Consider the following 17,324-nt stretch of genomic DNA (forward strand, 5'->3'; position numbering starts at 1 on the left):
AGATTTTTTCTGAAGAAGGGTCTAGGCCCGAAACGTCAGCTTTCCTGCACCTCTGATGCTGCTTGGCCTGCTGTGTTCATCCAGCTCTACACCTTGTTATCCTACATGGAGGTGAACTGTTTTTTGAACCACTGTTACCCATGAGTGCAGGAACTATATATGGTTGTTTTCAATCTGCTAGAACCTCTTAAATGGTTATCGACCTCCTCAAAAAAGCCTTCACTGCTTTATAAGTCTCACAGATAAATCTGAGATCCATTTGACTCATCCCCAAATGATCTATTGCTTTTCAACTTCCCAGTCTATCCACAAAATCTCAACTTCCATTGATAAAATATAGAACAAAAGATTTGTCCACAAATAAAAGATCATGAAAGTGAAGGAAAGTGATGGTTGATACTGGCTCAGTGATAGAAAGGAAGGGAAATTGGAGAGGTTGTGAAGTTGGAGAGAAAATCAGTAATCACTAAGTGGCCATTTTAGCATCTTGTGCATACACACATTGATCTTCATTCCAATTACCGAACATTTTATCTTTTACTAGTTACTTTCTTGCTGTCGCATGTTTAGAAAAATATTTCAGTTCTGTTTTGTAAGCAATTCTATATCTCTGTTTCATATTCCTTAACATCCTTAGTATATGTTATGGACTGCTGCCAAAACCAATGGCAAATTCTCACTACAGTTTTGTAAACATGTTTTCTTAATCTCAATTTAAACATGAAGCAACAGTTGTCTACTTGCAACAGTTTTATATTTCTGATCTTAGTTGAATGAAGCATGCACTTCTCAAACCTGTCCCACAATGCTTTTGACATATCTATCTACTCTCCATATTCATTCTAGTAAGATTGTCTTTCATACTCAAGTGTACTCTGGGGTTTGCTTCATGTAGCTTGTAGGTTATCAGTTGAAGGGGTTAAGAGAGACTCACTATTTCAGTCAAATGTCTAGACAAAATAAGCTATAAATTTTCCGGAAAAAATAGAAAATCACCAGAGGGTTAAAACTGCAACTAATCAACCTAGAGATCCAAACAGTCTGGACAAAACTGTCAAAATTAATTTTTCTGACACATAGCAACATAAAACAGTTGTGTAACTCAATGACCAGGTCAGTGATCTGACTCCCAAACATACTGAAGCTCGGAGGTCTAAAATCACCTCTGAGATACTGGGATAACAGAATGCTACATTGGGATAACAGAGCTGCACATCAAGGTCTGCCTTGAATATACCAAACAACGTCTGCACAAAGGGTGGTAGATGTTTGAAACTGTGTTCCACAAACTGCAGTTGATGCCAGATCAGTGGTAAATTTTAAATCTGGGATAGATACATTTTTGTTAGCAAACCTATTAAGGGATGTGGACCAAAGGCAGATATATAGAGTTAGACCAGCAGATAGTGAAGATGGTTATCTAAGATTCAAAGGGATCTTGATAAATTGGGCCAATGCCCGAGGATTGTCAGATGGAGTTTAATTTCGATAAACATGAGATGTTGCATTTTGGTAAGACGAACAAAGTCAGGACTTGCACGGCTCTGGGGCGTGTCGTTGAACAGAAACTCATAGGGGTTCACGTGTATAGAGTCTTTAAAGTTGCATCATAGGTAGGCAGGTGGTTAAGGCAGAGTTTGGCACGCTAGTCTCCATTGCTCAGGCCATTGAGTATAGGAGTTGGGACGTCATGGTGTAGTTGTATAGGACATTGGTTAGGCCACTTTTGGAGTACTGAGTACAGTTTTGGTCACCCTGCTATAGGAAGGATATTATTAAATTGGAGAGGGTGCAGAAAAGACTTACAAGGATGTAACCAGGGCTGTCGGGTTTAAGTTATAAGGAGAGCTGGATAGGCTGGGACTTTTTTGACTGGAGTGTTGGAGATTGACAGGGCTACCTTCTGAAGGCTTATAAAATTATGAAGGGCATAGATAAAGTGAAAAGCAAGAGCCTTTTTCCTTGGGTAGGGGAATTCAAAATTAGAGGGCATAATTTTAAGGTGAGAGGAGAAAGATTAAAAAGGGATCTGAGGGTCAACCTTTTCTCACAGAGGGTGGTTCATCTGTGGAATGAATGGCCACAGGAAGTGGTAGATGCAGTTACAACATCTAAATGACATTTGAAACAGGTACATGATTAGGAAAGGTATAGAGGGATAAGGGCCAAACACACGCAGATGGGTCTAGCTTAGTTTGGGAAACCTGGTCAGTACGGAGGAGTTGGACCAAAGAGTCTGTTCCTGTGCAGTATGACTCTATGATTCCATAACTGAGAATCCAAACTCCTTGGGACAGAGAGTTTCCTGCATCATTAACGCAAGTGTTTCGCAAAAATATATTCTTACTCCTCTTGTTTCATGTTTACATCCAGCCCCTTACTGACATCATCCAAAATCAGAGTTAGTTTGCATATGTATGATGATGACATGCAGCTCTACCTCAGCATATATCACTCAACTGCACTACCAGGCTAAGTTATCAGACTGCTTAGCCAACATCAAATATTGGAAGATTACAATTTTTTTCTGATTAAATTTGGGCAAAAAACTGAAGCAATTGATAACAGTCCCTACTCCAAACTTTGTTCCCTATCTCCCAACTCCAAACTCACTGTCTGGAATAGTCTGAGACTAAGTCCACCTGTTACAACCTTGGCATTACGCTTGAACCCAAAATGTGCTTCTGCCTTCTTACTGGTGCCATCACCAAGATCACATTATTCCACCTGCTGAACATTGTGCAGATTCATCCCGGCTCAAATTGTCTGTTGCTGAAATGTTCGGTTATGTTTACGTTACTTTGAGACTTGATTATTTCAAGGTTCTCCTTGCTGGTCTCTTACATCCTACCCGCAAACTTGAGGTCATCCAAAAACTCTGCTGTTCACGTCTTAATTCACTCAACAGCCATTATGACTATCATTGCTGTGATTAATGACCTATATTGACTCCAAGTCAAGTAATGTCTTAAACGTAAAATTCTCTTACTAGTCTTCAAGCACTTCAATGGCTTTGCCTCTTATCTCCTCTAACCTCACAACGCTCTGAGAAATTGGCGCTTTTAAAATTCTGGCATCTTCCGCATCCTAATTTTGATTCGTCCACAACTGACAGGCCTGCCTTCAGTTGCACAGGCCTCAAGCTCCAGAATACCTGAGCGAAACCTCTTCATTTCTCCCTCAGTTTTCTCTTTGCTCCTTAAAGCTTACCTCATTGACAAAACCTATGATCTTGTGATCCATTCTCCCCCTTTGTGGCTCTGTCTGAAACTTTGTTTTATAATATTTCTGCACGAAACCTGCAGACATTTTATTATATTAAATGTACTATACAAATAAAAATTGTTCTCTCTCTTCAGGCAGTTTTTACGTATATATAGGAAAAATTGTTAATCTCAGAGAAAGTGATGTTACATCCAAAACAACAACCTTTTCAGTTTACCTGAATTATCCTCAATGGGGAACTCGGATCAAAAATTTCAACAACAGGTGAAGCTAGCTGTCTTATGCTACTACGTTGCAGCAATTTTTCTCCAGAAGGAGGAAATCATTACCAAGGAACTAGATAATGATTTCCTTCTTCTGGACTAGACAAATGAGATCAGGACGAAATTTATCTGCTAAGCCTAAGATTGGCAAATACTGTGATGCAATTTCTCTGCCAACAGAACTGGGGAAGTTAGGGCGACAGTCTACTCAATCACTTGTGGCACTAACAGTAAGCAGGTAGGTAATTGAGACTTGATCTATGAACATCTATGCCAGACGTTTTCCTGTTTTTAAATAGTTGCTTTTCATGAATATAATATTTCATTTTTCTAAAACAGAAAAATGTCTGGAGGTGACCTTCATTCTCTAGCTCTAAATATTCTACTAGGTTCAGACCAAACTGTACAGACATCTTAACTGAACTGTATCTTACATGGATTTAATTACAATAATGAGGAAAAGGTATTAAATTATACCTCTTATCCTAAACAGGGACTCCATCTAGTTAATGCTAACTAATAACATTTATTATTTTTCAAATATATTAAATAGATAGGAATTAAAATCTAAATATACAGTCCTGAAGACATTTTGCTCAATCTGTGTACAATGATAAGAGGATTAAACTATATTTAAATAAGAACTCAAAATAATTACAGTAGACACAGCTTCTACATGATCATTGACTCACAGAAAGAAACACGTGCCTTTTTGGTATAGTCCCAGACTAAGGGAATTAGTCTGGGACTCAGTTTCTAAATCAGATTTCCTGCATTCTTTGGCACATTCTCCTGATAGCATGACTGCTCAGGATACTCTTCTACAGCTCTGCAGCACAACACACAGCATGCCACATTACAGAAATTCCATGCCTTTCAGATCTTTAATTGCAAGGTGCTCTCTCACTTCAGCTTTTTACTGGATCAACACATACCCTTCCAAGACTAGGAAGGCTTCACATCACAATTCAGCGATTGGCTGAGAGTTGTGTGCGTGAAAAGTTCTTCTGTTAAATATCAGTTTATTTCAAAATATCAGTATAAATCAACTATCTAGTACAGTCAAAATTTTCCAATAAATATGTAGGACGACCATCATCCTTTCAAACCTAATTAATCCTTCAGTTGTGCATGAACAAACTTTTTTATGAACATAATGAAGACAAGTTACAGCTGAAACAGAAAACTTCGGAGTAAAAGGAGAGAGAAAAGTGATGAGACAAAAATATAGATAGATTGCTGAGCAGGCTCTCGTATACACATGCATTAAAATAAAGCAAACATTTATGAATAAGTACATACGCTTTGGTGATGCATGTGGACTGTCAGACGCAATCTGTCTCATTCGAGAACCGTGACAACTGAGTGCAACCAGTCTTGAGATGATGGCTGTTTTCCCAAATCCAATATTGGCTATAATCACTACCCCTCTGTTCACACTCGGGTTACCACATTTTAACTGTGTATCTATTTCATGGAAGAGCCAGTCCCGACCAATGAACACTGAATCAGTGGTGATGCTGGGTACTTCAAACAGAAGTGGCTTCAAGGAGATATCTGGAGGTCTGTATGGTGCAAAGCGTACTGTGGGAATAATAAAATAGCCCATAGTTAGACCAGTTTTAATAATTCAATCACAACTAAACAATAGCAAATTTCTTTCAAAGAAAAACTGTCCAGAGACTTGGCCAAAATCAGAAAAAGTAGTAAATATAAAGGATTTTGGTTGATCACTTTAAGGAAACACCCTCATTCAGTCTGCAAGCTTGACCTCAAGTTACTGGCTGCCTGCCAATTCAAGTCTCCCATAACTCCCAATTTGACTTTCTGTCCTTGGCCTTGTACAGTCTTCCAGTGATGCTCAATGGAATTTACGAAGCAGCACTGATCATTCATTTAGGCACTTTACAACTATCTAGCCTCATAATTAAGTTCAACAATTTCATGCCATATACACTGTTCATTTTTTTCAGCGTTAGATAACAATAGTTTTTTTGTTGCCATTTATGTCTCCTCCAGCCTCATCTTTTCTTGTCTTATTTCCAATCTATTTTGCCTTGCATCATCATCCTATCTGGTCATTTAATCCTTCTACCTTCCACTTATTCTATACTTTCTCATTTGCTCTTTGTTTCCCTTTTGCCTTCTCCAGCCTCAGTTGCTTAAACACTTGCATCTCTAATTTTATCCATTTTTGGTGCAAGGACATTGATCTGAAATGTCATTCTAGATACTGCTTTACTTGTTCTTTACTTCAAGCATTCGCTGTTCTTATTTCAGATTTTCATCTATATTTTGCATTTAAGTCAATTTTCCTTCGTCCAAAACTACTATATTTTCAATATTACCTTGCACCAGTACAATTAACAGAGAAATAGCAAGAAAAAGCCTTTAAATCATTTGAAACCTTTATCAGGGATACATGCAATAGCTCCAAAATTACCTTGCTGCAAACTCTGTGAACCAACTTCGCTTTACAACCTGTAGGAAGTCTCAATATTGCATGCACCCAAGCTCAAACTTTATGCTAAACCCAATTGGAACTATTTCAATTAGAGTCTGCACACCCAAAATTGAAACAATCTCACTTTCGAAAACTTGACGTCTTCCAATTTCCAAAATGAAGATTCCTCAAATGCATATCCTGTACTCCCAAAAACATCACGAAAAGTTCCTGAAAATTTGGCATGTTTTTGAGATTCAAATTCATATCAGAACATGCAGTGTCCTTGCCTCACATTCTACACCATTCCACTGGCAGTTGATCAATATATTCAACTAATTTAAAGTCCGAGTAAAGATTTTCTCTTCAAACAACTCTGTAATCAGAAAATGTTATTAGAGGGATTTTTTTTAAAATTTTGACTAATACTCTCCAATCCAGGCAACATCCTTTTCTGAAGAAGGGTCCAGACCCGAAACGTCAGCTTTTCCACTCCTCTGATGCTGCCTGGCCTGCTGCGTTCATCCAGCTCCACACCTGGTTATCCTGATAAACCTCTTGTGCACCCTCTCCAAAGCCTCCACATCCTTCCTATGTGTGGCAACTAGAACTGCACAGTGTACCGCAACTGTGGCCTAACCAAAGTCTTATACATAGTTGCATCATGACTTGCCAACTTTTATCCTCAACGTCCTGACGGATGAAGGCAAGTATGCCGTTTGCCTTCTTTACCACCTTATCCACTTGCGTTGCCACTTGCAGGGCCTATGGACTTGCACCCCAAGATTCCTCTGCATATCAATGTTCCCAAGGGTCCAGCCATTTATAGTATACTTCCCTCTTGCATTTGTCGTCCCAAAATGCATCACCTCAAACTTGTCTGGATTAAATGCCATCTGCCATTTCTCCACCCAAGTTTCCAGCTAGTTTAGAGTCAAAGATGGGTGAGGGGAATAAAGGGGTTGAGGAAGTGCAGGGGTTAAGTTGCAGAAGGTTAAGAAGGCATTACACTGATCTACAGGATTAACTCCATCTGCTACTAATGACAATGAAAACCTGGGCTGATATTTTGCCAAATGGCGGCATGATTTTAAACCTGGCTGCTTCAGTACTGGCTGACTTTCATTTCCACCTTGTGCATTGAAGTTAAGCCGTCCCACCCTCCAAGGAATAAGAATCCTACTAGCTAGCACAGCCAGAATGGAGAGGAGATCGCAAATGTTGGGATTAATTCTAATTGCTGCTTCTCACCTCAGCAAGAAAACTCTAACCTTTGTCTTTTTCACTGGCGGGAGTATTGTTTAGGTTTGAGCACAGCTCTATGGACACAAGGTACCCTCTGATTAACTTGGTGGCTCTTTACATAAGAGTATTGACTGCAAGCGTTGCAGTTCATTCAAGCACAGGAGCAAAACAACCAAGATCAATCTTGTTATTGCAGAATGCCCACAACTAACTATCTTGAAAGGAATTATCAGAGAATTAAATGTCTAAAATGAATATCTCCTCCCGAACTCTGGGGAAATTGAGATAACTTACAGCATCCGTCCTACAGGTCTGGCATGATTAACTTGAACTATTCCTGTTTTGCTCAGCTCAGTAACACATTCGCTGAGTGATGAGGAGAGGCCTATACTATGATATAACATCTATAAATAGCTAGTTACCAAATTCATACCACGCAGAACATTTTATAACTATCATCCTTGGTTAACCTCTGATAGTTTTTAATGCAGGCACACATCTTAGTCATGAAGATATTGCTGGAGCTGCAACTAGACCATCGTTTTCCATACATCTCATTGACATGTTTCATTATAGTATAAAGTAATCTTTACCACAATGGTATAACTAATTGTAAATCCTTTTATGCAAGAGTTAAAGACAATTTTTTAACCTTGACAGAGCATCTTATACTGTATCTGTGTGTTAATGTTTAGACTTCAGATTAAAATATGGGCTCCAAGTCTACATTATAATTTTATTGGCGAACAAGTTAAACTATCACTGCTCCTAATACTTCATTAGGCAAGAACATTTGGTATAAAGTGGTACTATTAAATATGGTTTTGAAGATGCTGGTATTCTTGGAACAGCTACATTTTAAGGAAGTCTCTGATCAGCTGAATCTGTTTTTCTAAATATCGGCAAGTCACCTTATTTGTCCTGTAACATTTGAGATGATTTATAGCACAGCAGCAATATTAACAGCTAAATAAAATAGTCTGCTACCTGGAGGAGCAGACTAAAATTGGTCACACTTCTAGGTATGATAATTTAGGATTATTTTGGTTAATGCACTATCTTAATCTAAAATTGAGCTATCTACAGATTTCAGTAACAATCGTTTAATAGGGATTGTAATAGCTGTTGCTAGAAGCACAAAGTTTGTAAAATTCTTGTGATTTGGAATTCTTGCTTCGAGTTAGGAAAATGGAGGCATTAAGGGAGTCATGTGACCTTTGTGAATTTTGCCTGACAAACTTAGATGGCTTGGTTGTTAAAAGGTGAAAGGAAGGCACAAGTTGTTTTACTGGGAAGATGATGTTGTGTATTTATGTAAGTACCATTTGGTGGACTGTCACTAAGGGTCAAACTACATGACAGTGATGATGTCATTGGCCATTTGTGCAGGAAACAGGTTTGTCTAACCTTGCTACCTGTAGAGTAAACATCGCCACAATAAAGCTCCTGCTATTTAATGCTTCAGTCTCCTGGTCATTCTTGGAATTTAACAGAAAGAACAGCTGGAATCAATTACCAGATTAGCTGTTCTGACAGTAGATAGGTTGTTAATCTTCAAGTCCTGTTTGGGAGAATGCTAGGAATGTCAGGGTTTGTAAGCAGTCACATTGTAAACTGTTTAATTTTAAGATGTAAGGAATTTTAAATGATCTTTAGAATGATCTATTACCATTTCTACTTGGTACCAAAGAACTAGAGGCAGTAAAGGCTCACCATGCAGAATGAGATTAGTAGCTCTTGCTCAGATTGAGGTCATCGGAGGCTGCACTGATGATGTTACCCAGCAGGGTAACGAAACGTCTGCAGAACAGTAACGAACCAGCTCGGCGAGCCAGCCAACCACAACATCCACAACCCGAGCTACAAATCTACGCCAAATCCTTAGAGGTCATTGAGATTTAAACAAGGCAAAATCTGGACAGAACTGAATAGAGGGGTGAATCTCAAATTTGTTCGTCCCATGAAAATCAATTCAGGGTGAGAAAAGAAAGCAAGCAAGCCTTCAGGAGCTAAAAATCACAACTGTTTCTTGGAGAACGAAGAGCCCATTTAAGGAACAAAGGATAAAAGTGGTAGGGGATTGGGTATTTTCAGTTGTTTTAAAAGTTGAATAGAGCAAATCTATTCCATAGCATAAGTTGGCAATTGAAATAGTGTTTAGTTAATATTGCTTTCAGTTTGTTTTTTTTTAGGGTAAATGTATTAAAATGTGAACTCTTGTGGTGTGATCCTTGTCTGTCAGGCACTAGATGTTCAATTAAGTTTTCAACTAATCAGTCTCCTCAGGAATCATAACAGCCTCTTTGGCACAGTCAGCAGTAACAGAGTTAATGCATTATTCAAGGGAGATGTTCCTTAGGGAAGGAAATCTGCCATCCTTACCTGATCGAGCCTAATGCAACTCCAGGCCCACAACAATGTGATTGACTCTTAACTACCCTTTGCATAATTAGGGATGAGCAATAAATACTAGCCTAGCCAGAGACACCCACATTCTGTGACTGAATTAAAAACATTAATTAAATTGCCACAGTTTGTTGCAGCTTTTAATTAGGATTATGTCTGTTTGTCCCACATTATCCATCATCAAAAAAATCTGACCAACTCAGCCTGAAATATATTCAGTGATCCTAACTCCATTGCTCTTTATGGAAGAGAATTCAAAGACTAAAAACAATTTGCAGAAAAAGTCCTCATTTTCATCTTTCATGGAAGGCCTCTTAATATTTCAAAATCTTTCTTAGCTATTGTTCATTTAATGGAGTTTGCTTCCTGAAACTTTTGCTGCAATTTGATCAGCTTTCAAAACACTCCAGCCTAGAATTTTTAATTGGGCTTAATGTGTTACAATTAAAGGGCCGATGCAATCAGAAATCTAGATTTTAGTGTGTACAGGAGATCAATATTATAGTTTGGAACTGTAAGAAAGTGCAACAGCAAAATCTGTTCTTTGGCCAAAAGATTTTTAAGTAGTTAAGAGTCAAAGGTTAGAAGCAAAGAACAAAAATAGGAACATGGGAATTAGGAACAAGGGCAGGCTATTTAGTTTCTTTGAGCCTGCTCCACCATTTAACAAGGTTATGGTTAATCTGGTTGTGGTCTCAACTTCACTTTCCTGCTGGTCATCCCATAACCCTCAACTCTGTTGTCTATCAAAAATAGGTGCTTCCCAGTACTTCTTTCTTCTAGGATAAGAATTTGGAACTAACTTTCTCAAAATGTATGTTTCTTTATCTTGCACTTACATACAAGGTAATCCATTGCTTTCCGAGCAGCCAAAGACTGTGTTGCCTTCAAATTAAATTGAACACTTCAAGGTTATATTAACAAGAACTGTAACTTACGTGAATGAGTGTGCCAAGCATGGGCATTAGTGGAGGCTAAAGCAAAAATCAGAGAAAAGCCAGAAAGTGATGTAAAATGTTAGCAAAAATCACAAGCATAAGAGCAATAATAAACAGGCATCAGACTTCAAGCATGGCATGGACTTCTGATGCTAAACAGTTTCATTTCATTCAGCACACAGATAGCAAACATTACAGCCTTATTCTAATTTTCCTTTCCTGTCAGAGAATCAGCACATGATGTGACATTGTGTACTGTGGAACTAAGCAGGTGCAAGGTCAGCTGCAACAACCATTTGAGATGACAAACTACAGACTCTTTTGTTGTTCTATTCTTGGCACTGCATTTTCAAGACTTGCTGTGCAAATCTTAATCAAAAGGTTGTTGCATCGTCAAATGAGTAGACAAAGCACCACTCTCTAAAATCCATATAAGCACAGTTACATCAGTGTACAGCCTCAGCTTTACAGCAGTCAAAAAGTACGCAAGTAGCATTATGCAGGAATGAAAGAATGATTTGGGTTTAACCCACTTGAAGTGTGCAAAAGCCAGATTGGCATTATCTTCAACATTTACAAGTTTAACTCATGAGAAAATTAAAAGAATACAGGACTGTACAGAGGCCATCCTTCAATTTAAGGCAATTATTAATTCAAATGAGAAATAAATACAACTAAAATCCAATTAAAAAGCTTGGCACTGCAGCACTAAAAAGTACAACAGCAGATATTGCCCAGGTATACATTGCAGCAATTATTGCCTCAGGTTTGAAGCAATTAAAACGTGAAGACTGCTATACAACACAAGACTTTTAAATGTGCACCATTAAAATCTGACTTTTTAATGTTTTTAACCTCACAGATATGAAGTCTTGGTACAGTTCACATTTCCTATGACAGTTTTGTCCGCACGTCAACATGTTTCTCATCATAAATTCCTATATTCAGTTAAAATGGGTTTTACCAACAGAAAGCCATCTCTTGATTCTGGTCATTGGTCATCAGTTCCTTCAAATTAAAATACTTGCTATAATTTTTTTTAATTGACTTGATTAAAAGAAAAAAAAAGTGTGAGAAGAAACTTTCAAGAACATAAAAACATACTGTAACAGGACAATCGATCAGACAGCAAGGAAATCACATGGATGAGAGTGAGGCTGCCCACTCTGGTTGTAAAAACAACACAGTATTATTTGTATGGTGCTAAATTGGAAAAAAATATTGATACGTAAAAGGATCTGGGTGTTCTTGAACATCAGTCACTGAAATCAAGCAGGAGAGTGAAGGAGGTTTCCTCAGAATAAAACGGGATCTTGATCAGATCGGCCAATGGACCGAGGAGCAGCAGATAGAGTTTAATTTAAGTGAATGTGCAGTGCTGCATTTTGGAAAGGCAAATCAGGGCAGGACTTATACACTTAAGAACATAAGAACTAAGAGCAGGAGGCGGCCATCTGGCCCCTCGAGCCTGTCCCGCCATTTAATAAGATCATGGCTGATCTTTTTGAGACTCAGCTCCACTTACCCGCCCACTCACCATTACCCTCAATTCCTTTACTGTTCAAAAATTTATCTAGCCTTGCCTTAAAAACATTCAGCGAGGTAGCTTCAACCGCTTCACTGGGTAGGGAATTCTACAGATTCACAACCCTTTGGGTGAAGAGGTTCCTCGTGACCTCAGTCCTACATCTGCTTCCCTTTATTTTGAGGCGATGCCCTCTAGTCCTAGTTTCACCTGCTAGCGGAAACAACCTCCCTGCCTCCACCTTATCTATTCCCTTCCTAATCTCATATGTTTCTATAAGATCTCCCCTCATTCTTCTGAATTCCAATGAGTATAATCCCAGTCTACTCAGTATCTCCTCATAATCCAACCCTCTCAACTCTGGAATCAACCGAGTGAATCTCCTCTGCATCCCCTCCAGTGCTAGTATATCTCTTCTCAAGTAAGGAGACCAAAACTGCACACAGTACTCCAGATGTGGCCTCACCAGGACCCTATACAGCTGCAGCATAGCCTCCCTGTTTTTAAACTCCATCCCTCTAGCAATGGCAGACAAAATTCCATTTGCCTTTTTAATTACCTACTGCACCTGCAATCCCACCTTCAGTGATTCACGCACAAGGACACCCAAGTCCCTCCGCACAGCAGCATGCTGCAATTTTTTACCATTTAAAACATAGTCCATTTTCCTGTTATTCCGACCAAAATGGATGACCTCACACTTATCAACATTGTACTCCATCTGCCAGACCTTTGCCCACTCACTTAGACTATCTATATCCCTCTGCAGACCTTCAGTGTCTTCTGCACACTTTGCTCTACCACTCATCTTAGTATCATCTGCAAATTTTGACACACCACACTTAGTCCCCAACTCCAAATCATCTATGTAAATTGTAAACAATTGCGGTCCCAACACTGATCCCTGAGGCACACCGCTAGCCACTGACCGCCCGAAACACTCATTTACCCCTACTCTTTGCTTTCTACTGGTCAACCAATCCTCTATGCATGGCAATACATTACCTGTAATACAGTGCAACTTTATCTTATGTAGCAGCCTTTGGAGTGGCACCTTGTCAAATGCTTTCTGGAAATCCAGATACACCACATCCACAGGTTCCCCACTGTCCACCATGCAGGTAATGTCCTCAAAGAATTCCACCAAATTAGTTAAACATGACCTACCTTTCATGAACCCATGGTGGGTGTTTCCAATGGGACAATTTATATCCAGATGTCTTGCTATTTCTTCCTTAATGATAGATTCAAGCATTTTCCCCACTACCAAAGTTAAGCTAACTGGCCTATAGTTACCTGCTTTTTGTCTACTTTCTTTTTCAAACAGTGGCGTCACGTTGGCTGTTTTCCAATCTGCGGGAACCACCCCAGATTCCAGTGAATTTTGGTAAATAATTACTAGTGCATTTGCTATTTCCCCCATCACCTCTTTTAGTACCCTGGGATGCATTTCATCAGGGCCAGGAGACTTGTCTACCTTTAGCCCCATTAGCTTGCCCAGCACTGCCTCCTTAGTGATAATGATAGTTTCTAGGTCCTCACCTGCTATAACCTTCTTGCCATTAGTTTTTGGCATGTTATTTGTGTCTTCCACTGTGAAGACCGACACGAAATAACTGTTTAATATCTCGGCTATTTCCTCATTCCCAGTTATTAAATTGGCCTTCTCATCCCCTAAAGGACCAATGTTTACCTTCGCCACTCTTTTACGATTTACATATTTATAGAAACTTTTGCTGCCTGTTTTTATATTCTGAGCTTGTTTACTCTCATAGTCTATCTCACTTTTCTTTATAACTTTTTTTTGGCTTTCTGTTGGCCTTTAAAGATTTCCCAGTCTACTAGTTTCCCACTACTCTTTGCTTTTTTGTATGTGTTTTTTTTCAATCTGATACTTTCCTTTATTTCCTCAGACATCCATGGCTGGCTCTCTCTTTTCCTACAGTTCTTCCTTATCACTGGAATATAATCGTAAAGTCCTGGGAAGCGTTGCTGAACAAAGAGACCATGGAGTGCAAGTTCATAGTTCCCTGAAAGCAGAATCACAGGTAGCTAGGATAGTGAAGGCGGCATTTGGTATGTTTGCCTTTATTGGTCACTGCATTGAGTATAGGAGTTGGAAGGTCATGTTGTGGTTGTACAGGACATTGGTTAGGCCACTTTTGGAATGCTGCATGCAATTCTTCTCTCCCTGCTACAGGAAACATGTTGAGAAACTTGAAAGGGGTCAGAAAATATTTACAAGGATGTTGCCAGAGTTGGAAGGTTTGACTAAAGGGAGATGCTGAATAAGCTGGGGCTATTTTCCCTGCAGTGTCAGAGGCTGCGGGGTGACCTTATAGAGATTTATAAAATCATGAGGGGCATGGATGGGGTAAAGAGACAAGGTCTATTCCCCAGCATAGGGGCATCCAAAACTAGAGAGCATTGGTTTAAGGTGAGAGGAGAAACATTTGAAAGAGACCTAAGAGACAACTTTTTCACGCAGAGGGTGGTGCGTGTATGGAATGAGCTGCCAGAGGAAATGGTGGAAGCTAGTACAATTACAACATTTAAAAGGCATCTGGATGGTTATATGAATAGGAAGGGTTAAGAGGGATATGGGCCAAATGCTGGCAAATGGGACTAGATTAATTTAAGATATCTGGTCGACATGGATGAGTTGAAGCTAAAGGTCTGTTTTTGTGCTGTACAACTCTATTACTCTATATACCAGCAATTATTGCAAGAGGGTTTAAATGCAGGTACAAAGATGTCACGCAGTAGCTTGAACATTCACCTCTGGAAGACTGTGCAGTTTTAGTCTCCTTACCCAAGACACAATTGTCAGTGGGAGTTCAGCAAAGGTTCACCATTCTTAGCCCTGGGATGACAAGATCTTTGTATGAGGAGAGATTGGTTGACTGGGCCTGTATTCATTGGAGTTTAGGAAAATGAGAGGGACTTCACCAAAACATATACAATTTTGACTAGGCTATATAGACTGTTTGCAGAGATGATGACCTCCTGACAAGAGGCTCGAAAACAAGGGAACATAGCCTCAGGATACAAGGTGGACCATTCAGGACTGAGATGAGGAGAAATATCTTCACTCAGAACATGGTGAACTTTTGGAATTCTCTACTACATACAGTAGTGGAGGTCAAGTCACTGGATATATTTAAGAAAGAAATTTTTTGACACTAAAGGCATCAATTGGAATATGGGGAGAAAGCACGGGTATGGCATTGAAATAGATGATCAGCCACGATTGTAATGAATGGCAGAGCATGCTTTATAGGTCAAATGCCAAATCTTGTTCCTGTATTTAATGTTATTTTCTTCATCAGTAAAGATTTTTAGATTCCAAAAAACAGAATCCCTATAGCACAGAGAGAAGCCATTCAGCAAATCGAGTCTGCATCGACCCTCTGAAGTGCATCCCATGTGCAAACCCAGTACACTACCCGATTCCCGCAACCCTGAGTTTATCATGGGTAATCCACCTAACCTACACAGCCCTGGACACAGGGAGCAATTTAACACGGCTAATCCACTTAAGCTTTAGACTGTGGGAGGAAACTGGAGCATCAGGAGGAAACTCACCAGACACAGGGAGAATGTGCAAACTCCACACAGGCACCCTACGGTGGAATAGAACCTGGATCCCTGACACTGTGAGGCAGCAGTGCTAACTGAGACACACTGCTGCCCATTAAAGTGCAAAGATATGGCTTAAACAAACAATTCAACAACTGCAGCATGCATTTTATCTATTTAATTGACTTTAGTGTTGTTTAGTTAAAGTTATTGTTTTTATTGAAGAACTCAATCCCTTAAGAAGTCGAGGGTTAAACCTCATATTTTGCCAGTTACATAAATCCATGAACTGAGCTTGTATTGTGCAGTCTGAGAAGGTACGGTGTACCTCGTTTCCCTATGTCAATATCAGCCAGCTGCACAGATTGAACATTTTCTTTTGATTCTGGAATTCTGCTAAAAATTAGTTGATCAATTTTAAAACCTTTATTCTATATTTTTTCATATTCTAAAAATAGGGTCTTTATATGAAAAGTACTCTGCTCTAATTTCACATCTGTTATGCCTTTTAGTTTGAGTAGAATCCACATAAATTCCAAAAAGGGTATTAATCCGAGGGAACAGACTGAGGTCAGACAGGGGAGACAGATAGGGAAAAGAGGGAGAACTTTTTTCATTTAATTTTACTTCAATTATCAAAATGGAAACTGAATTTTGAAACTAACTAATAATTTCACCAATATTTTATTAACAGTTTGATGAGATTAGTTTTACTAGAGGACACTAGGTGAAATGTTCCTGGAAGTAAGTTTAAAACATTTGGATAGAGGATCTGTCAGTCAATTCAATGTTCAATCTTCTTATCCTTTCCATTTCAGCCAATGCACAAGGAGGAGAAAAGAACATTGCAAGATTAGTCTTACTTTAAAAATAGTTGTACGAAAGTCAAATCCACCTTGAAAATACTATCAATCTGTTTCACTGTAAGCTCTTAACATTATATCTACTTTAATTCCACAGGTCACTGACCAGAATGATGAGAAAGGTATGATTCAAGTTTGGGAACATATTTTCATTGACCTCTAGCTGCATTTATACAAACAGCACCATGATAAATATTTACAACCTTCTGAGTTTTAAAAATGCAGTAATTAGTACTCCCTACCCAGAGGGCATGCAAAAACAAAATGGCTTCTGGTGAACTAGCATCCGAAAAAGAGAGAGAATTCTCAATTTCATGAGTTTGCAAAGGTAGCAGTGGTTTCACTTAGTTAGTTAAACATGGTCACTATGGGGATTCAGCAATTTCACTAATTCTACGTAATTCAGAGTAGCAAGGAAAAATTAGTTTTCTGATAGAACATTAGACAGTCCTGGGTTTGAAAGGGGGTTAGGAGCAGAAAGGTGGGGGGACAGTAAAACAATAAAATAATAAAGAATGCGATCGCTCAGTTTTTCCTTCCAAATGACATATCACTAGGGTGTAACTCAAGTTAATAAGGGTAGTGAAAGTTTTAAATCTCCTCTAAAATTCATGTCAAAGCTGATCCATATTGAATGACGAAAAGCATACCTGATGTCTTTCTCCAGCAGCAGCACTAAATTTCACTACCCATTATGTGTTCTAATTCATGTTTGACCAATAATTGTGAATATGCATCTCAATCACTGTAGGTGGACCTAGCAACAGACTGCAGCCCTGGGTCTCAAATCTACCACCATCTGGTAGTGGCTTCAGTGCAAGTTTTATTAAACTGCTT

General features: G+C 39.0%; 1 protein-coding gene across 7 annotated transcripts in view; it reads right to left on the reverse strand.

Annotated features, from left to right (window-relative positions):
- Positions 1–17,324, reverse strand: part of tanc2a (tetratricopeptide repeat, ankyrin repeat and coiled-coil containing 2a) — a 754,278-nt gene that overhangs the window by 175,821 nt on the left and 561,133 nt on the right. For 5 of the 7 annotated variants that reach the window (XM_048614638.1, XM_048614634.1, XM_048614635.1 and 2 more), the window contains 2 exons: positions 10,521–10,556; positions 4,791–5,072 (listed from right to left, as the gene is read on the reverse strand). In XM_048614638.1, the coding sequence (XP_048470595.1) occupies positions 4,791–5,072; positions 10,521–10,556 (318 nt within the window). The remainder of the gene's footprint in view (positions 1–4,790; positions 5,073–10,520; positions 10,557–17,324) is intronic. The other 2 variants (XM_048614640.1, XM_048614637.1) reach the window with 1 other exon arrangement.

Source organism: Rhincodon typus, chromosome 30 (genome assembly GCF_021869965.1).
Source record: "Rhincodon typus isolate 14 chromosome 30, sRhiTyp1.1, whole genome shotgun sequence".
NCBI lineage: Eukaryota > Metazoa > Chordata > Chondrichthyes > Orectolobiformes > Rhincodontidae > Rhincodon > Rhincodon typus.